Source organism: Pleurodeles waltl, chromosome 12, assembly GCF_031143425.1.
Source record: "Pleurodeles waltl isolate 20211129_DDA chromosome 12, aPleWal1.hap1.20221129, whole genome shotgun sequence".
Taxonomy (NCBI): Eukaryota; Metazoa; Chordata; class Amphibia; order Caudata; family Salamandridae; genus Pleurodeles; species Pleurodeles waltl.
This window is the reverse complement of record NC_090451.1, coordinates 457862271-457885393: the sequence shown is the minus strand read 5'-3', so window position 1 is coordinate 457885393 and position 23123 is coordinate 457862271. Positions and strand designations below refer to the sequence as shown.

The window sequence follows — 23123 nt, the reverse complement described above, 5'->3', positions numbered from 1 at the left end:
CCTCCCATGTCATTGTAAAAAGGTCAATGTTTGAATTCGAATCCATCCTTTCACTTGTGCTGCATTGTTCAGCCAGCTCTTCATCATTTTGAACCCTTCAATGTTGAAGGAAGGGTGCTTGGCCTACAAATTCAGCATCACATCTAAGTGTAAAACTTTCTGTTAACATGGGTATTCTTTCTAGACATTTGAAACATTTATCCTGTTTTGCATCCCTCATCTTCAAAAAGAGATGATTAAACTGCCAGTGGATAATTTAGTTATAATAAAATATAGTTCTTTCGGTAGCTGAGTTACTGGTTCTCACTGCTTTCTGCGTTGTAATATGCATTAGTTAAATCAGATCTCCTTGAAATTAGTAATGTAAATGTCTGCTAAATATATGTGTGTGTTTTTTTAAATTCAGTCAACTCTTCTGTGGTCATCAAAGGCTTTTAAATTCCTTTTATGCTGTTACCGTGTCACATCTCTACCAACTAAATATATTTACAGGTCGGAGTGAATCCGAGGGCACACTTAGAATGAACACAAATTATTGGTCTCCTTTTTGTAAAGCATGTGTCCTAATTTATTTTAAAAATTGCTTTTTATATTGTAGATAATCCAGACAGTAAGTGCTATTGACAAAGATGATCCCAAAAATGGCCACTATTTCTTCTACAGTCTTCTTCCTGAAATGGCCAACAATCCGAATTTCACAATCAAAAACAATGAAGGTAAATATACATGTTGTCAATGACTTGTTGAATCGAATTGAGTGTGAACGTTTAGGAAATCTGTGCTGTTTCAACAGCACACTGATAATTATTATTATAAACACTGCATTTTGGTCTTACTGGCAATATTAATAGGCAAATGTTGCGCTCAGAGAAAGTGAAAAGAAATAAACATGATTTTTATTAGGAAAAAACATGTTCGGTCTCATGACATAAGTGATGAATGTAATATGATCACATAGTGCCAACCATTTTAAGGCACATACAGTTCTCAAGAAATGTGATGGAATTGTATGGATAGTAAAAGAAACAATAGCACCTACATATTCCTGTACTTTCCTTGTTGATCAATTCTGCTATATTTTAGGGAAAATTAATCACATGGCCTTTTTTCAAACTATGTCAACACCAGTGCCTCAAATCATTCTACTTATAAGGTAGTCTTGCACATGGCTTGGATCGTTGCAGCTCACAAGACGGAAAATCCAAGCTTTGGTCATAAGGAAAGGCTGCAAAAACCAGGGTTCCAGTACGAAAATAATACGGTTAACCTGTCCAAGTACATCAGACGCTGCTGATATTTAGCAAAAAAGAGCTCTGTGCATTGATTCTGAACAAGCACGAGTAGAGAAGAGCAAACTTTGATACCCAAGACGTTAAGGCTGCCAGGAACTATAAAATGTCTTGACCAAGTAAAATAAAATAAAACCTTTGTCATCATGAATATTTTCACAATAGTAGCCGATAAGATGGTTGGCAATTTTTATGGAGGCTATACAATATTGTGCACACAGTAACTGAAACCACTCAACTGAATGTCTGTAACTGAGTGTAGTTCCAAAAAAGATCGCACCATGGAATGATGTAGTAAAGTGTTTCATCTCGAGTGCATAAGACCCATAAAAAGCTTCTGAGGGGCACTAATGTTATTAAAAACGTTATGGATTTCAACAAGTCTTATAGCAGTCATTCAGCATACCTATTGACTATAAAATATCCTTAATACATAATTACACGCAGGACACACAATTACACATGATGCTGTGTAACCAGAGGTTGATTATAAACACAAGATTAAAGTGCACATGGGAGTATGTCCTAGTGTAATTTTGTCAGCTTACCCAAATTGAAAACATTTTAAAAGATATGAACATATAATAATGAACAATCCATGTTGACCCTAGAATTTCTACTATGTCTAAAAAAAACACAGAAAACTGACAACAATATAAAATATAATAATATTTCTCTCTTTTTTAAAAATAAGCTGCACATTTATTTTAAAAAATAACAAAATGTGTTTACACACATAACCATGTTCTCCCTACTGCCATTAATGGCATTGAATGAATTGGAAAATTAGTAAAATTTGGTACCTCATATCATTTTAGGTTATTCCTTTTCTTCAATGATGTTTAAAGTAGTGTGCTCTATTTCATGTTGTAATGTGTTTAGCTTGTTATATCAAATATTTGTATGTCAATGTCATTAATATGTATATATTTGTACGCCACTCTACTGCCATTAAAGGACCTTCATTGTACTGCTGATTTGTTTGTGTGATGTGGCAAAACTAATTCAGTTGCTAGGCATATTTGTATCACAAAATCATAATTAAAGTTACAATCTCAGCAGTGGTACTTACAAGAACAACATAAACACTGTTAAATGAATGGTGTTGTGATTTCATGGGGAGGGTGGTATGTGCATGCAATGGGCTTGACTAGGATTCACTGGCAGACTAAGATTCACTGGTATGAAGATAAACAGGTGCATCAGCACACATTTTATTTTCTTAGTTAAAAAAAATAGAACATGCACAATGGAAAAAGTCTTAAAAAATGGAGTATTCACTCAAGAGTTCTAAGGAGGTCAAACACTGCCATGGCTACTGAGTTGAACTGTGGTTCTACTTCCTCTAAAGGTGGGCCAACAAAGAAATGTACACAAACCCATTCCTAAGACTGGATTTATAAATGCTCATATACCTTTTCACTGGCAGCTTCTATGCATTCAGAAGTCATATTAATGATTATAAAACCTCTGTACTCCTAGTTACTTTAAATTGGAATGAACTTTAAACTCATTTTGTATGCATCAGCATTCATCTGAGGGCTCAACACGTTTGAGTATTGGGCACAGATTTGGAGACAGTCAATAAATGTGTGAAGGTATTGAATGGATAGCACAGAAAGAAAAACTGGGAGCTCTTGGTACATTTTTCTACTCACTCATTACTTTAATCAGAAAGTCTGAGTTTTCTACATTTAGCCAGCTGATATTTTTCATATTTTTCATCAATTACCTGATAAAGGTATATTTTTAACAGTTTTAGATATGCATGGAGCATGTTTGTTGTCAATTTGTCTCTGTAGCAATTTGAATATGTTTGATTATTTGAAACTTTAGGTAAACTTAACAGAACAATGGATTAACAAATCTATTATTTAAAGAATGAAATATTTTGCCTATTTTCACAGAAACCTTTTGGTTAAATAGGGTTGACTCGCTAGTCAGAAAAAAATATTTCTGCTGAAAACATGCCCATGCAACGTTAGGGAAAACCAATGCATTAAGTTCCCCCTTTAAATTCTGGTAGAAACAGGCACATATAACAAAGAAGGCATCAATATCAGTAGTTTAGAATGCTCTTTTTTCAAATACAGAAGATTATAAATTGAAATGGCTGCTCTGTTTATATTTATGTTATTCTGAAAACAATTTTCATGTTCTTTTGGTTAAATAATTTTGAGATTACAATTTGTAAAACTGTCTGAAATAAATATATTTTAGGCCTGTGTCCAAAGTCAAGTCCTGTCTGAGTATATACTGCATTTTGGTTAATTGTGTTACAGCAAAAAAATACGGCTGTCACACTTTCTTGCAAGTTGTGGGGTGCCCTAGGTACACAGACATATAATTACTACTGTTTGTCACTATTTCCTCAGACATTTCTATTTTCATTTTGAATGTTTTACCATGGCAAGGCAATGCCATCATCACTGGTGATTTTCTTCCCTGAGTGTGACGATTAGGCTTCATTATGAGTCTGGCAGTCAGAATAGTCAACCTCCAAACTCATGGGGACAATGCTACCGACAAACTGGTGGCACCCTCCCCCCAAACGTATTGCAATGTTCCCTCTGGGCTGACCGGCGGTGACATTGTAATATGCGTTCCCGCTGGGCTAACTGGTGAGAACAGTGCTACAATATTTCACAATACCGTAGCACACTATAACCAATACCGTAGCACACTAGCACCATCGGAATATGCACTGTCTGCAAAGCAGAGAGTGAGGTTTCCGATGGTGCTGGGCGGACTGCCATGAAATGGAAGGCGTAAAGCTGAGTTCACTGATTCCGTGGCTGAGTACAACTCAAGCCACCATCTGACCATTGGGAGTTGTGCCCCTGTCGGGGACGGCGGTACACTGGCAGGCCGACCCACCAGGGTTGTAATGTGGCAGTCAAACTGCCTGGAGTGCGGCAGTCTAACCATCATCGCAAGTGTGGTGGTCCTCTGACTGCCACTCTCACAATGAGGCCCTTAGAATTTTATCCAATAGAATTAATATCACACCCATGCCTAATTTTGTAAAATATTCTGTAGTAAACAGACATGTTAACTTTCATCAATTAGCAACTATGTAATTGAACCCACATTTGTGGAATGAATCTGTGAGTCACAATAAAGTTCAAACTAGAAGAAATCCGACATGTTCAGAACAGCTGAATTTGAGAAATAGAAATAACATGCAAGTTGATTATCCAAATATGTGAAATTATGAACAAGCACTTGTGTACATGTCTGATGGCAGGACCAAAACATGTGAGAATCTGACCAGTCAGATATATTAGAAAATATATATTTAAAATACTATTCTCTGTTCCAACAACCATGGATTTTTGTTATGATGTATGTAGAAGCGGGCCTACCGCCTAGATCATTTCAATTCAGATATAAAACCGGCAATAAGAAACTATTTGTATTCATGTCTCGGGGTACAGAATGTGGGTGTTCATTGCTAGTCCTGTTTTTTGCTTAGTTCATAGAGTCATTGCTGTCAAACTGAGAAATAATTAGTTGCTGCAATGGTATCCTCCAATTGTGGTTACAATTCAACTGTACACTCATAAAGTGTTTTTATACCACATAACCTCAAAAGGGAATGTAGAAAGGGCACAACCTAGTGCAGGGTACTCTTCCTGCTTCAATGCAGACTTTGGTGACTAATTCCACCGAAAACATATCTAATTATTGTGATAATCAAAGATATTGCATCACAGTGTGTTCCTTTACAAGAAAACAATCAAGAGCTATTACAAGATTGGAGTTCACTTACCTCTGCTTTAGTAGAATGAGAAACATTTTCTTACAATTGTGGTGATCTGCCAGTGTCTTTTCCTATTCCAGGCTTTCCCATAGTATGTAATTATCATTATAGGTAGTTTAAAAACAAGTTGTAGACCAGGAAACCACAATGAGTACACAGGCTTATATTCTCAATCTATGACATCTTGACACAATCACAAACAATACTTGATCATATTTGGACATCCAGAATATGTTATGGGAGTTAAGTTTTGTATGATGTTGGTATTGATAAATCATTTTTGATTGGTGATTGAATTGACAATAAAAATACTGTGGTTGTATACATTTCTCAAGAAATTTGTTAAAAGTACAGCCCCAATCTTAAATCTCAAGGGTGGGAAATATACGTCTTCAATGTAATTAACACTTTGGGTTAGATGGGCAAGCAAGGGCCATCTTGTAGCTGGAAGAAAAATTGTAATCTTTTAATTTCATATATTCACTATTGGGTGCATGTCCATTAAATCAAATTTGGAGGACAGGGCTATATCATATGGCCAGAAAGGTGACTGTCCACAGTTTATATGGAGCTTGAAGACTCCTAAGTGTGTTGTTTGAGGAACGGTTTTGGAGATTAGAGGAGAGAACCGAAACCAGAGAAGAAATAACTAATGTATGTTTAAAATGTGGAAATACTTGCAAATCAGATATATAGTAGTCAGGAACATAGAAACAGGGGACAGGATCTGGCTTAACAGCCACAGCTGCCAACTTTGGAGCTGAGGAACCAGGTTTGAGCCTCGACATTGGTCCTACACCCTGTTATTCTTGGCAAATCATTCAATCTCCCCATGCCTGCAAAAATTGTATGTGTCCCTGTGTAATTTAACTGGTGCTCAGATAAAGCACTACAATACCTTCGGGTCAAGTGTGCTATATTTAAAAATGCAAAAAATATATATCTCAGGAGCACTGAGTACATTGTTGTGATATCATCTGTGCAACACCAAGTACTCAACTTTATTCTCAATATTGCATTACATGTACTATAATGATCCTTTTGGCAACATGGAGTACACTGATACCCTGTTTGTGCTGGACTAAACCTGTATTTAGGTTTAGTACAGCACATAGATGTTGACTAACTGACATGGTTGTTGTTCAATTGTGGCTTTACTTTAATGCATTTGGCAAAACAGGAACAGTTGGTTTATTTAAACGCAGTGGCTGTTAGAGCAGTACAGAGTTGGGGTCTGATGACTGTTTCAAAGTACATGAGTTCTGAACATCATTTTGTACACTTCTCGAAGCATCATAAAAAAATTCTATGCATTCTCTGGTGAAAGTAATCCAGGGCTAGACATGGAGTAATAAGTCTGACCATCTGATAAAGTGCACAGGTGCGTCTCGAAATTACATGGTCATAATGCAGGCCAGGAGGTAACTTGTCCAGATATCTGGCATGGGGAGCGCATGATCACTGTGTGTGTGTGTTGTGTTCTAATTGGCTGAGTTTCACTAACTTCATGTGGCATCCATCTTTTATGGTGCTTTCGGACCACGCAACCCTCTGGCCAAATGTGGGGGCCAATCTCATAAGACAATTGTGGTTTCACTGACTATCTGAGGAATGGATCAGGGTTTTTCCTGTTCGCACATTTGTCTAGGGGCTATGTGCCACCCCCACCTTTGATCTGTCAATCAGTTGCTTCAGGCATAGGTCGCAGGGCTTGCCTGGCCACGTTTTTCTGACTCGGTGTTGATGAGGAGGTCACATCAGGTGGATTTGACAACAGCGATGTGAGTTCGATGTTATGTTCACACATATCATGGCCTACCTTGACATAGTTTTTATCAATATTAACATGGTTGTTCTTGCAGCGCTGCCATTTGCTGATTTTAGCACTCTTGGAATCACCTGCTATTTAAATAGTGTATTACAAGTAAGTCTTGTTCATTTGACACATTCTATTTTGTGATGACTGGTTTTGTATAACACTAAATTTCCAAATGTTATATAAGAGTTCAATACTTCCTTGTTAGGCAGGTTCTGGAGAAAGCTCTAAGCTCCCCCCGGCCAAGATTTCTGTTGTGATTTGTTTTATGGGTGACTTGCTAAAGAAAAATAAATGCCACTGAAAGTTGAATCCACTTTACTACTAGCATTTAGGTCTGAGACAAATGTGATATGCCTAAAAAACACTTCTATCTTTCGGAACTGTCCAGATAATTTGAGATTGGCTCAGTGCACCACATTTTACAAAGATGCAAACTTAAGTAGCATTAAACATAAGCAGGAAATGCCCTTTACACACCTGCATAAACACTGGGCACTGGTTGCTTTCTAGCCAACATCATTTCTTTAGTCATAGAAGTTTGATTAAAATGCTTTAATCTAATAATGTGAGGAAACAAGCTAAATATTCAGGCATAATTAACACATGGAATCAAAAGCATAAACCTGTGAGGAAAATTGGAGTGGTTCTAAATTAAGTGGTGGAAAAGCATAATTTTAAGTTTGCAGAGGTGCCCAAAGGATTGGGTGGTAATTCTGACTCATCTGCTAGTGACACATTGTTAGAAATCGGGTCTCTAGTTTTCAATAATTTGCACCCTCTCCAAGTAGGGACCCCAATCCTAATCATTGTAAGTCAGATACACAACCTAAATTGACCTGTGCTTACCCTCTGGTATCTTGGCACAGGGCAAGCAGGCTTAACTTAAGAGGCAATGTGTAATGTATTTGCACTACACACACACACACACACACACATACATACACACACACAGACACCAGGACATACCTATAAATATGAGGACAGGCCATTGACCATAATGAAGTGTGTATTTGCTATTCCAACTCCATGTGCGCTTTGATAGTATGGAATGTTATAAGGCACACTGAGGCAAATATAACAGAATTTTTACTTTTTGGATGGACGCACTCAAAACTACCTAAAGACACGATGTGGATGAGGCCTTCTAATGAGCCAGTCCTCACAAGGATAGTGTTTGTCTGGAACTAACAATGTTTACTCACACAAAGAGGACTGAACCAGTCCTCACAGCGTAGGCTATACATGCCTCCCCCCCCACTCACACACACTCAAAAAACTCCACACAGGTATAGAAACATAGAGGATATTTATCTGAATGAAACAAGACCACAACTACAAAAATCCAATAAGCATATAATGAGAGATTCACTTTTGAAATTAGTCAAAGCAGTGTTTTAAAATATATGAGCATTTTCAAAAGTAAGGATAATCCTGCAGAAGCCAGTGCGCTGCTCTTATGAGAATTGGGATACCACTGGGGGATTTGCAAACAGTACGAAGTGAGGTAATAATTACAAAGAACGCTGAAAGTGACAGAGAAGTACGTCTCGTTCAGCGGCGGGGAGTGCTGCACAGTAATGCTGGGACCACTCGGGCCGATCCAGGTAATCAGACAAGTCACTACTGCACACTGCTGCGGGATTGGGCAAGTCACTATGGGCACTAGGTCCACTCGTACCGGGTGTAAGTGTGACATACCTGAGGTGTTGAAGTTGTTGCACACTGTGCCAGGACTGTATGTACAGTGTTGTCAGCAGGCTGAGACGCAGCTCACGCTATTGTGTGTTGTCCCACTCTAGTGTAGATGAGGGGAGGCATTGCGGTTGTCACAATCAGGCCCTTCAGGCTGGTGCTGAGGATCGCTTTGATTGGTAACCACAGGTGGGTTAAGGGGGCTGTGTAGTGGAATCAGCAGGTGGTGCCTTCCCTTGCCACAGGGAAAAAAATGTAAAAAGAAGCAGGCCTGTCCAGCAGAACTCTTGCTAAGTTGAGTGCCACACACTGAGCACATTGTGATCATTAGCTGCTTGGAAGTCTTGACCTTCCCACACGGAGTGCTGATACTTGCATAAAAGCTTCCATAGGAGTGAAGGGTGTAGCAAGGTCTTTGGTGTCCCTGAAGCCTTAAGGAGAACAGGGGGCAAGCCAGAAAGCCCTTGAAGTCATTATGGAGTCTTTAGTCCTGGGTCCCCTTAGCAGGGCAGAGGTCAGGAGGCAGCAGAGCAGCTCAACAAGTAGGAAAGCAGTTCCTTGAAACAGTCAGGCCTAACAGGGTGGAAATCCTTCAGCACAGAAGCCTTTATTGCAGTAGACGTTCTTCCGGGTCCAGGAGTCTACTGATTTCAGGGGGTCAGAACCCAAGTACTTATACTAAAACATGCCTTTTATGTGGGCGATGGCTTCAAAAGATCTCTCTGAAGTTCACAGACCCCCCTTTCAGCCCTGCCCTGGCTCCAGACTATCAGTAGGGGGTAACCAGATCTTTATGTGGGGTGTGAAAATTCCCTTTTGAAGTGAAAGTGAGAACTCCCCTCCACCCCTCCACCCTTGCAGCCCAGGAAAACCCATCATTGTGCAGGTGAATGTAGATTCAGGTGAGTGTCCTGTGTTGTGAGTGTCTGGAGAAAATGCACAACAGTAGCTGTAACCTAGCCTGAATCAGACATGTATTGGAGGCAGGCTGACAGTCACACAGAGCAGGTACACAGGGGAGGAAGAGCAGAGAAATGTCCACTTTTTAAAAGTGGCACTTCTAAAACAATAATAAATGAGACTTTGCCAACAAAGATAATTTATCATTATCATTTCAATGATATGAAACATAATGCATCTACTCCTTCCTGATCAGGAATTTAAGCTTAAAAGTATATTAAGGAATTCCCAATGCTGGCCTATGAGAGGAGCAGGCCTCACAGTAATTACCAGGGCATGCCAAACTTAAACCTACATGTCCTGCCTTTGACTTACATGGCACCCTGCCCTATGGGCTACTTCTGGCCTACCTTAGGGGTGACATATATGTAATAAAAGCAGAGTTTACGGCTTCACAAGAGGTTTTAATTACAAAGTCAAAGTGGCAGTGAAACTGCACACACAGGCTAAGCAGCAGTTGGACCTCACTCCACGGCGGTGCTTCAAACTGCTTGGAGTGCTCCCCATGCCTCCCGGACCTGAGTAGCCCTGAAGATTGCCCATGAGTCCCAAATATATGGTACAAAATATAAGGACACCATCCTGCATAAAAACAATCCTGAGAGGCATTTCATATTTCTGTGTGTGCTACAGCACATGTAGAAAGGGGGAAAAAGGAGTAGAAATAAAGATATTTCTCCTCATTTTGCCTTACCTGCAAGGTGCAGCATTTTGATGCATTCCCAGTTCTACCACTAATGGTAAATCTTGGAATGTCCCAAAATCCACGAGTGGATGCATGGGAACACCCACGCTCCACCCATGGAGCATCTCCCTCGGGTACAGTAAAGCAAGGCAGCAATTTGTGATTTATCAAACCATGCAGGGCCATGAAAGGTGGCCTTGTGGTGCTTAGTAAATCTCAATTAGCTTTTGCATGGCCATTGCACCCCCTTGCTTGGCACAAGGGCAATGCAAAACCTTGATAAATCTGTCCTTTAATCTCTAAGAATGTAGCTTAGGTAGAGACAGTAACATATCCGAAGACAGTCAGTACAGTTTCTTCTTTCTTACTCCTTTTGCAACCAAACACTCTTGCTTTTCAAAAACACTGCATTGGTAAAATATTTTTGCTTGTTTTTGTGAGCAGGTTAGTTTGGTCGTTTAAATCGTTATATCCTCAGCCTTTGACTGTTTCTGCTCAAGACCTTTTAGATGCTTAAAGTATGCTGTGTTTTCACAACTTGCATAAAACACATTCATAATCACTGTAATGTGTTGTAAATTTGGCTGGCATTCCCACCTATATAGATTTCTTTGTAAGGCTGCCATGAAATAGAGTAGATTCATATATCTGTCAAAGTTGAGGAGAAGGAGATGTAGCTCAGCCACAAAATAACCATCTACTTCCCTTGCTTTCTGTAAGAAGTTACCAGGGCTTATGTGTTATTCTTTTGTAATTAGAGGTGTGGGAAATTTACATAATTAGCTTTCACATAATTACTTAAACTTTCATGAAAATTAACGCAAAATTTCTCACTCAAAACATAGGGGCAAAAAGTGACACGCTGGTGGCACAAGCGGCTTGTCAATAAGTCCCATAGTGTCAAAGACACAATCAATGCAAATGGCCATCATTTGCATTTGGTTCATATATGTTATTCCCACACAGGGAGGATACATTTGCCACAAATGCACCATATTTACATGGCATGGCATCATTGTGTTATTTTGGGAATTTTGTGTTACAAGCAATCCAAAATTCACAAAATTACAGGAATTATGCTTGTGCCATTGACATTTTGCACAGGCCTATTTGTATTTTGAGTTTCTATGCACAACACTTAATTATCTAAGGAATTCCTTTAAAAGTACAATTCTGGTATCAAGTACTTAATAGTTCTTCATTACAAATGAGAAGGTGTAGAAAAAGGGTTGAAAGAGGAAGGGAGGAAAATTGAAGTGAAAGGATTGGTTTTATTACTGAACAAGCCTTACTATTATATTCAACAAGTATGTTTTGACCATTCAGGCTAGACTGATTTGGATTTTTGCCCAATGTAGACTAAAACCCTCATTTTGACTTTGGCGGTCAATTTGCCTGACCCCCAACTAGACTGCCAATGCTGGCAGTCTGCAGACCGCCATAATATGACTGCTGGCAGCCATCCGCCATACTTGAAGTGGAAAGTCGCCAGCAGTCGTACTCGTGGTCGGCAGTGCAGAGGCGGTTCCATCGCTGGCACCGCCACTCCATCAGGACTCTACCTACTGTATTACTGCCATAATATGGCTTGGTGGAGTCTTGCTGGCGTGGTGGTGCTGGCGATGCAAGACAGCCAGGACCCATCCCCTCCCAGATGTCCTCCTTGATGGAGAATATAAGTGGGCGTCCGAAGGGGGGGTCTCTGTGCATGTCTGTGGAGGAGGGAGGGGTGTGTGATTGCATGCATGTATGCGAGTGAATGTGCATGTGTGTGTGTGTATATGCGCATGTGTGGACAAATGTGAGTGAGTGGGGGTGTCTGAGTGCATGTTTGCATGTGAGTGGGGTGCCTAAGTGTGTGTATGCGTATGCTGAATGGGTGTGTATGTCAACGCATGCATGCATGAATGGGTCAGGGGTGTTTGTGAGTGTGTGGATGGGTGGGGAGAACTGTGCATGTGTGGGGACATGTGTGCATGTGTGTGCCAGCAACAGGAATGGAGATTCCTGTCGCCGGATGCGTGACCGCCAGGATTTTCATGGCGGGGTAACCACCACGTAAAGACTGGTGGTTTGCAGCCTTGTAATCAGGCAGGCAGGCTGAGGCCTGCCACCAGGTTGAAGGTGCTCACCACCGGCCACAGCGGTGCGGCTTCACCGGTGGGCCAGGTGGGGTTGGGAAGGTTTGGCGTCTGCCAAGACCCATGGCTCTTAATGTGGCAGTGTTACTGCCGGCTCCGCGGTAGAAGGACAGCTACGGTGAGGCTGGCGGTCTCATGACCGCCAGCCTCGTAATAAGGGCCTATGTTTATTAGCAGTGATCGAATGTTGGTTGAGCTGGGTATTCACCTGTTATTTGAGATCATTTTCATTAAATAAATGAGCAACAGTAGTCCAGATTAGATTGGTTTTGCCTTTGACAGGTTGCAGTAGAATTCCATTTAGACATTTGTAATTAGTACACTTCTACAAATGTACCTTAGCCACATTATCTTCAATGAGACCTATGTTTTTTTTTCTATATTCTAGGACATTTTTTTGTAATGTCGTTTGCAATCGTAGCCTCTCTTATAAATATACAATAAGCGTGAACTACATACATGCATTGCTTATTTTCTTAGGTATTGCTTACATTCTGTGTTTTATTTGTAAAATAAGCGCTGGTGCCCAAAGCTCTGCCCAGACACCCGCAGCTGGTGCAATTAAATGTCAGAGTGCAGAGACAGGAATCCACCTCAGGCCTCGTTAATTCACTGCCAGGCACTCTCTGTCCGTTATCTCACTCTTACAAGTGTCTGCTTGTCTCTTGGTGATGGATTTTCTTTGTCTTTTCCTTCCTCTTTTCGTTTTGTTTGTTTTTCCTTTTGTTGGCCTCCAGAAATGTTTGAAGTGGAGAAACAAGTGCCGGTCCCCAAAAATAAGTGCTGGTGCCCCCCTTCTCCCCCCCCCACCGGCAACCAGGGCTCTCATTAAGCACTGCTTACATTTTATGGCAACCGAGAGTTATTTTTAAGACGTTAAACTAATGTTCACTATATTTTTGCTTTGTGAACTCTTTAAGGAGCTTTTATTCTATCGAGTGACATTATAACATGGTATTTTCTTTCTTTTAGAACATTAACTTTTCAAAATGTAGTTTTAAAAGTTCCTTGGGTTACAACATAAAACAACATAACTGTCACAATTTCCTATGATATTCATGTTATCCTTTATTGGAGGATTCTATGTAGATATAAATAATGTTATGGCACAGTAAGGTTTCATCTCCATAATACCTTTTAATTAAGCTACATGATCTAACTACAGCAGCCAGTGAAGCGTGAAACAAAAGTATAACAGAAAGTGCCTTTAAAATGAAATGAAATTGGAATTTGGATTCACTTTGCAAATGCACTATCATTTATTCTCTGTGTTTGCTGAAACACGTATTGTAATTTTCTTTTTTTTCTGTGCACGTGTCTTCTGATTCATTGCCAAGAAAAGAAACACTGATTGTTTTCTGAATCCTTTCTCTTTCTGTCGATTTAACATAATAGAAAGTAGAGATAAACTAGACTATTTGCGCATTCTTTACTGTTTTATTAAGGGTTATATCAGCCACGAGGTTTGAGGACATAAGCGTTATAATTCATTCAGATATTACTCAGGGAAGGTGATGTCATTTTATTCTATTTTTCTTTATGAGAGCTATTGATGTAATTAATCAGTATTATATTATTGGTAACATATTGTGCAATGTATACACGACTGTATTTTATGTATTCCTCACTATTCAACTAAACATAATTTCAATAAAATGCACTCCATCTTTGCAGACGTTGAAATCTTTTGGCTTGGCAATTGGTTCCTACCCAAATAGTAAGCCAGGATTTTTAGCTTTTAATCACCTGGTTTGTGAACCTTTACTGTGGGTGAATCTCAGTATCTGAGTGTCACTCATGATAATTGCATGGGGTAGTTGGGCTGTGCATATTTACCATCAGTGTCTGCCTTTTAAGAAAAGTCCTCTGCAATAGAGCTAGGGTTAATGGTTCACTGGGCTGGTTACAGGAGAAAATCGTGCACACGTGTGTACATGTGTGTGCTTTGCATGTGAAAGTCTACAGATGTGTGCAGCTTGGTAGCTGCACAAAGGTAATCTGTCTGTGGCTGTTCTTTTAACTGTATTTCAACCTGTCAAAACATCCTCCTTTGATAAACCTAAACCTTCCATTTAATCATTAATATTTCACCCATGTGTAGGCTTTTTTAGGGATAAAGGCAGGTCCGGAAATATGATGTAAAAGTAGGACATGTAGAAATTGTTGAAACAGGACCTTACAGTGAAATACCCCCTCAAACAATGTTAACTGTAACAAGACTGGCTGGTGCCATGGGGAATCATTTGGCTGCATTGTTATATTTATTAAATGATACATTTAGATTGGTAGCAGCTAGATAAATACTTATTTCACTTGTTTTAATTGTGATTGAAATTCTTCCATGATTGTAAAGCCAGATTTGTAAATATTATTTTAGAAATACCACTTTTAGATAGGCTGCCTAAAGTTTCTCGGGCCTTTCTGTGAGTGACCAGAGCTGGGGATAGCCCTCCCAAATGGAAATGTGTACTGAGGCCAGAAAGGAGACACTGGGGATTGGATGTAGAGGAGAATGGGTCCACCTGATAGGATGGCTGGGGGAAGCCATGCCCTTCCCTGATAACACTTTAGAGGAACCTGCCTTCAGCACACAAAGAAACCTGACACCAGGGTTTCCCCTGCCTTTGTTTTACTAGCCAAGCTGGAGCCAATCCCAGGGGAAAGGGAGGAATTGACCAGACTAGTTTTAGGGATAGACAAAGGCATGTTCCCGACTAAATGGCTGGCACTGGTCATAAAAATGGCATCCCCTGAACCTAAGGGGAGCAAGACCCTTGGACCTGAATAGCGATGGTAGCAACTCCATGGACGGCTTGAAGGACAAGCCCCTTTATGCCCTGATGTACTAAGGACTCTATCTGGATCTAACCCCTAGAGCTAAATAGGTCTCCATAGGGCCTGTGATGCTGGGCCTGTTATGCTCCCTAGGACCATTTGGAGGTAGACTTGGACTTCTATGCCCCGGTAGGAGAAGAGGAGCACCAGGAGCCAGGCAAAGGAGAAAGCTGGCACAGACAGCCATTCAAACCGGCTCGCGGGAGAGTGTGCTCTTTTTGACGGCAGAAGATCTGTTCTGAATGCACTAGGTGGCTAGAACTCATCACGAGGAACAAAATGAGCCAAAGATCAGGAATTTTTGCCTAACTGGGCCCAAGTTGTCGATCCTTTAAGATGGCTCATTTAGACGGGCCTACAATCCAGTAGTGGAGCGCATGGGTCGCTGTCTCTACTTTCCAGATTTTCCTCAAGGAGGGCCAACCCACCAAGGGCAGAAGCAATGCTTTTCATTAAATTCCCCAGTGAGGGTGCATGTGTGGGACTCTCCCGAGACTCCTTTAAGGCTCTGGACTCCCATCCATAGGGCCGACACATTCAAGAATAGGGCCCAGGACCTGATCCTTAGGCTCCAAAGACAAAGGCAGTATCCTAAAACACCACCCTCAGGAACCTAAAGACACTGGTGAGTCTGCAGTTTACAGCCCTCCTCTTGCATACACAGATGGTAGGAACCTGGCTCTGTATATACTGTACCAAAGTAAGGTATAATGTGCACAAAGTCCAGTGGATCCTCAGAGGCTTTACAGAGGCTAAAGTAGATAATACTAATGCCCTCTTTTGTGGTAGTTTGGTTCAGCAGTTAGGCTTATCAGAGGGTAATGCTAAGCATTTTATGAACACACACAGTAAAGAAACGAGGCACGCACTCAATGACTAGCTCCAGGCCAATGTTTTATGCATCAAAATATTATTTGTTATGTTATTTCTAGAACCAAAAGGATCTTTTTTGCAGGTAAATACGGTTTCAATTTATCACTTTTAAGTATCAAATGCACTTTGTTTAGAATTCACAGGTAAGTAATACCTTTCAATTTCAAAAGTAGACAGTGCAATTTTTCATAAAATACAATGCAATCCTACGAGAGGAAAAGTAACAACACAATTTCCAGGTAAGTACTCGACTTACAATCCTAGTCTTTGGAGGTTAAAGTGTCCCTAAGGCAAAGTTTAAGACTACACCAAGGGTGTACCACCAGCAACATGGGGCCGTCCGGGTGCAGAGGTCAGAGTTGTTGTTGAGTGCCCTATGGAATCCTATGGAGACAGGGGACTCATAGAAAGAAACTGCTTGCAGGTAAGTACCCACAACTTCAGGGCACAGACCTGGGGGGTATAGATCAGCACTGGAGGTGCCACAGGTCAGCACCAAACACACACCCCCAGCAGCACAGGGGTACCTGGGTGCAGGGTGCAAACACAGCATTGGGCGCCCAATGCTTTTCAACGAGGGAACCCTGGGGGTTACAGAGATGCTGCAGGTGTGGTCCAGGGTGTTAACTGAAGAAAACCAACAGCTGGACATGTAAGTAGAGAGCCCACTGGATGGTGCTAGACTGTTAGTTTGGTTCCCTAAGGCCAGGTGATTGCGGGTGCAGGGGTACCTTTTGGCGTTAGGACATTTTTGCTGGTCAGAGATTTAGGCTTCAGGCATCATCGTGTTGGTCAGGAAGGGTCAACCCAGGTTGGACTTGAGGTCGGAATTACCTGGGGACCTTCTCTGGACTGGTAGGCCACCTGGACACGGGCTGTGGACGTCAGGTGGGGAGAAGGCAGGACTCGCGGATCTGGGCGGTTCTGATTATTATAGTCATTATTGGTGGTTTCTTAATGGACTGGGCTGAAGTCCTAAGGAGATCTTGGTCCTTGGGTAGGCAGGCAGTCCTCTGGGGGTTTGTAGCAGTCTCTGGCCCTGCAGGATGAGTCATCTTCTTTTCAGGTCACCAGGACTCTGAAGAGGAAGGTTCTATGGGTGCCCCCAAATACAAGATTTAGGGGTGTTACTGGGGTCAGAGGAAAGAAGCTAAATGCTGCTGTCCCTGAGGGTGGCTACACCCTTCCTATACCCACTCCCTTTAGGGAGGGGGCATATTCCTAACCCTATTGACTATCCTCCCCCAAAACAAAATGGTGGATTCTGCAAGGAGGGGGTCACCTCAGCTCTGGGCACCTAAGGGGTGGTCCCAGCTAAGGTGGTCACTCCTCCTTGTGTCTACTAAGTTTCTGGCTGGACTAGCCACGAAAAGTGGGGCTTCGTCAGGGGGCCTATCTTCACTAGCTGGAGTTCCCTGGAGCAGTGTACCAAAAGGCAGGAGCCTTTGAGGCTCACTGCCAAGTGTTGCAATTTGTGCAGGAGGGAGGTGTGAAGCACCTCCACCCAGAGCAGGGTTTGTCTCTGACCCCAGGAACCACAAAGGCTCTCACCCCATGAGGTCAGAAACGTGTCTGTTAGTGGCAGGCTGGCACAAACCAGCCAGCCTCACACTAGAGGGTTGGGTAGATACAAGAGTCATCAGTAAGATGCCCTTTGTGTGCATTTTTCAACAAATCCAACACTGGCATCCATGTGGGTTTATTGAACTGAGAAGTTTGATACCAAACTTCCCAGTCTTCAGTGGATCCATCATGGGGCTGTGGTGTTCATACTGACAAACTCCTAGCCCATGTACTAAATATGGCCACACTTCACCTAAAATGTCTTAGAATGGACTTAGACACTGTGGGGGTATATTGCTCATGCATCTACTCCCTCACCTGTGGTATACTGTACCCTTCCTTAGGGTTCTAAGGCCTACTAGATGGGTGATTTGCCTATTCCACAGGCAGTGGTTTGTGGGCATGGCCCAGGGAGGGGTGCCATGTCGACTTTACCTTTTTCTTCCCACCAACCCACACAATCTGCAATGGCAGTGCACATGTGTTTGGTGAGGGGGTCCTTTAGGGTAGCACAATACATGCTGCAACTCTTAGCGACCCTTCCTGGCCGCAGGGTCCTTGGTACCACTGGTACATTTTACAAGGGACTTAGCTATATGCCAGCAGTGTGCCGATTGGGGAACAATGGTACAGTTTAAAGAAAGAATACAGGTGCTGGGGCCTGGTGAGCAGGATCCCAGCACACACTCAGTCATCAAATATCAAACAAAAAGTGGGGTGGGTTACTGCAACAAGGGGCCAGTTTCTAACACAGACCACTGGAAAAAAGGAAAGAGAATGCCAGCTCCTGCACTGACACAGGACAATGTCATCCGGATGGGGAGCCAGCATGGGAGTGGTTGAATGGGCACCCACAATGTTCCAGATGGCTATAGGTGCACCTAGAGGGACCGGGCACCCCATCTACAAAAATATAAGAAAGTATGAAAAGACCCTTGGAACAAGGCTGCATGTGTAAATCACAACGCTGGAGTCACTAATTCAATACTCTTAGTTGACAGGGGGACCACACCATAATGTCCAGCAGGGCTTAATTTACCTATGATTTTCTTCCTCGTGGTACTCTAAGGTGGGGCAGGGGCACCATCAGCTGTCCTAAAGTGGTGTTTGGGGGCTGCAGGAGTATAACAGCCCCTCAATCAACTTTAAAAAGTAACCCTATGTCTCCCAGCTCATTAGATGCGTGACCCTGGGAGATTTTTTCCCACCTTTCAAGCAGTGTGGGCTGGAGCTTTTGCTTTACAGCTTTTGAGAGTAGAAACCTCTGGAGAGTAGTCTAAAGGCTACACTTTATGTTCACTGATGTAGCACAAGTCAGACTCAGACACAGGTTGTGTTGGTTTTAAGTGCTTCATTACAACTGCATTGTTGACAATGATTTTTGATAAACATTGTGAAGCTTTTGTTGATAATAATGTTTGCCTTTGTGCCATGATTGTTCATTCCAGTAATAAAATGGTGATGTTTAAACATGCAATTGTCATTCTTATACATAGGATTCTGTAATTCCTGTATATTTGCATGTCTCTAATTTCTTTATAATCAGTGACTTGTGACCCGGTTGCTGATGAAAAGGATAACACAAAAAAACTCTACTATCATAAATTGTTGCAGTTGAGTCCTGACTTCACAATGCCTGCTACCAGAGCCAGCAGACAAGGTGAAAGACTGACCAGGTCATGGTGCATCACTGAAGCAGCTGTTTAATGCAACAAAAATGCAAAGTTGCTTTTCTTTCTTCTGTTCTATTTTAATAGCTTACAATGACAAGTAGAGAAAATATGTATTGTATTGAACTGTTTCTAATATATGCAACAAATAACTACCAGATTTTTATGTGTTCAATTTTGCACTAGAGGTTTTATTTTATTTTTCATTTTTGCAAACATACTTGCTCATTCTTATGACAGAACTGTGCACAAAGATTTTAAGTAGTTTGGGAGGAAGGTGATTGTGTGACCATGTATTATAAAGGATAAAGTACCCCTTGCCGTGTATGATCAGGATATTGCATGTCACCTCGGAGTCCCATAATCTTATGAAGGAATTCGGCCTTCGGCCTTGTTCCTCTATATGCTCCTCCACAATATTCTTATAATGTATGGTATGGGGTACTTTATCTCTTATAAAATGAGGTGACCCCTTGACAAAGCCAATATGTACATAATGAAATAAACTGGTGTTAGACTAGGCATCCTTGGCGTGGTCTCCCATACATTTTGCCTCTGTTTCCCAGGTTGTTGGTGTGTGCTGGGCTCTGTTTTTGCTGTTTTTGATACTCTGGGCACTTTACCACTGCTATCCAGTGCTAACCTGCAAGTGCAAGTGCTCCTATGAAAAATGTATGTGTAATTGGCTTTCCAAGATTGGCATATTTGATTTACTAATAAGTCCCTCATACAGTGCACTAGAGGGGCCTAGGGCCTGTAAATCAAATGCTACTAATAGGCCTGCGGCACTGGTTGTGTCGCCCACATTAGTAGCCCTGTAAACATGGCTCAGACCTGTCACTGCAGTGTTTGTGTGCAGTTTTTAACTTCTAATTCAACTTGGCAAGTGTACCCGCTTGCGAGGCCCAAACGTCCCCTTTTTATACATGTGAGGCACCCCTAACGTAGGCCCTAGGTAGCACCAGTGGCAGGGTGCAATGTATGTTAAAGGTGGGACATGTACTGGTGCATTTTACATGTCCTAACAGTGAAATACTGTAAAATTTGGTTTTCACTATGTAAGGCCTATCTCTCTCAAAGGTTAACATGGGGGCTGCCTTTAAATATTATTAAAGTTCAGATACCCTTTGAGAGCAGATGGAAATATGGAGTTTAGGGTCTCAGCTCACAATTTAAAAATACATCTTTTAGTGAAGTTGATTTTTAGATTGTTGGTTTGAAAATGCCACTTTTAGAAAGTAGGCATTTTCTTGCTTAAACCATTCTTTGACTCTGCCTGTTTGTGGATTGTCTGTCTGGGTCAGTTTGATAGTTGGGCTGTTTGCACCTCTCTCTAGACAGTGACACAAAGGGGACTGGGATGTAGCCTGCATATAATGATGAGTTATCTGTGCTGGGAGGGATGGAAGGAGTGGTCACTCACACCTGAAAGGGCTGCATCTGCCCTCATACAATGCAATCTCCAACCCCCTGGTGTGTGGCTGGGGCCTGGCCTGGACAAGGAAGGATCTTACAAACACTTGAGACTTTGTTTTGAAGTTTGTCAACTTCAGAGGCAGAAAGGGTTATAAGTATTGGACCAAAAACCCCAGACTTTGGATTACTTCAAGGATTCAAGAGGAACCTCTGCCTGGAGAAGAGCTAAAGAGGTGAGGAGAAGTGCTACCCTGGCCTGTGACTGTGCTGTGTTGCAGTTGCTGCTTCTGCCTGTGCAAGGGGACAGAGACTGGACTGTTGCATTCCTGCTTGAGAGGTATCTCCAAGGGCTTGGAGAAGAGCCTGCCTCCGGTTTTGAAGCCTCAGGTACAGCAAAGGCTTCCCAATCCAGTTCTGATTCTGCATGCTGTGGACTCTAGCTTGTCAGAGGATGCCATTCTAGTTCCTGGACCCCCAAAAGTGAATTCCTGGAGACAAACTAGTCCAACAATGGCGGCCGCCGCCGTGCGACATCGCAAAGGAAGCAACTACTAGGAACAGCGAAGCAGCCTGCCCCAAGGCAGGACCTCGCTGAGTGCAACAAATCCGACGACCCTGTTGGCCGACGTCGCTGCCCCAGAACCATGACGTCACCTGCACCAAGGCCGTGGACCTCATAGAGGTCCAATGACTCTGCAGGCCTTGCGTCGCTGCAGCTGCTGGTCCACCCTAATTCGCTGACACCGGAGTGTCGTGAGTCCAACATTCGTGGCAATCCGATGCCATTGCAGTTCCTACAGCCCTGTGATGTCATCATGACCCCGTGAGGTTGCACCGTAGCATTGTGAATTGCTGGACTTCATATTTGCCAGAACCAAGGGAGCGACTTTGCATCCGACGCCGCTTCACCTCCACCGCCCTGCAGTAAGGATCCGACGCCAGTGCGCGACACCTCTGCCTTTCTGCCCTTTGGCACTGGAACCAATACCGCAATGGATCCAGTGACGCCTTGCTCCACAACTCCGTGCCCTAGCCTGTTTCCTACTGTTTCACTAAGGTACTGTACCTGAGGGTCGAATGACTCTGTAAACGGTGCCATTGGCGTTGCATTGTGGGAAACGACTCAATCACGATGCTGCGCTTTACGAACTTTCAGTAATTGTGCCTCAAGGCACTGTTTTCAGCTTTGTAATGCTAAATTCGTAATTTAACTGTATTTTGTGGATTTGTGTCGTATTTGGTCTTGTTTATTGAGATAAAATAATACTTATTTTTCTAAATCTGTGTTGTGTCATTTTGTAATAATTCACTGTATTACTGTGTGTTTGTATACATACTTAATATATTGTCTCTGAATTTAAGCCTACCTGCTTGTGCCAAGCCACCAAGGGGGTGTGCGGGGGTTAACTGAGTGTGATTCTCCTTTACCCTGACTAGAGCGAGGGTCCTTGCTTGGAGAGGGAATAACCTGACTGCCAACAAAAGACCGCATTTCTAACAACTGGCCAGTCATTTATTTAGTGTTTTTGCATGCTAGTGGATGGAGATCACTAGGCCATATCACTTCCCTTGAGTATGCCTTGGACGTCTCCGCTTTGATACCAGAGTCAAGTGCTACAATGGGATGTTTGGTTCCCACCAAAGAGACAATTTAGACCTAATACGTGTGCAGGCCACACATACCGCACAACTAATGTACCATTATTATATGAGAAAATGTTAAAATATGCATTACATTAGAGAAGATGGAAATATCATTATACTAGAATAAAAATCATCACCTATTAGCCATGGTATGTGGTGAGTGGGCAGTGGGACCTAAACAAAAATTCAGTTTTATGGTATCAATCTTAACAATTCATCCAGATTGTAAAGTCCCTGCTCTAATTACTGGGCCCAAAGGAGTCGGACCTTGGATACAAGTAGAGGAATTAATCAGGAGCCTCAAACAATCTAATTAGAATCACAAATCATTTACATTTTCATGGGAGTCCATGATGAGATTTTAGTGTGAGTTTCAAAACTTTATTCAATCTTTTAGTAGATATTCCTTTATTTAAATGTGATCAATATTAATCAATCAATCAAATTGTCAACAGAATGCAGGATAAAGCACAATGCACATTTTATATAAGTTGATCCCCCTTCTAAGCTAAAGAGTCTCATAGAATGAATCTGAGAAGGACCAGCAAAGAGCCTTGGTCTTAAGAGAAGACAAGGGAGGAGAGTCTCTCCCTTTACTCTAGGAACAAGCATTTATAATAAACTAATTTCATTCATCTGCTACATTTTCTTGCTATCTCTCTACAGCTTGTCCAATCAGGCATTGGTAACATCATGAGAACAGGACAGCTTATGTCTTCTAAGCAAAATAAAACAAAGAGCTTAAACATGAGATACAGAAGTGCTACAAATTG

At 41.9% G+C, this 23123-nt stretch overlaps 1 protein-coding gene across 3 annotated transcripts in view; it reads left to right on the top strand.

Moving 5' to 3' along the window:
* The window catches only part of CDH8 (cadherin 8), a 1003344-nt gene that overhangs the window by 888499 nt on the left and 91722 nt on the right, over positions 1-23123 (top strand). For all 3 annotated transcript variants that reach the window (XM_069217048.1, XM_069217049.1, XM_069217050.1), the window contains exon 10: positions 599-716. In XM_069217048.1, coding sequence (XP_069073149.1) covers positions 599-716 — 118 coding nt within the window. The remainder of the gene's footprint in view (positions 1-598; positions 717-23123) is intronic.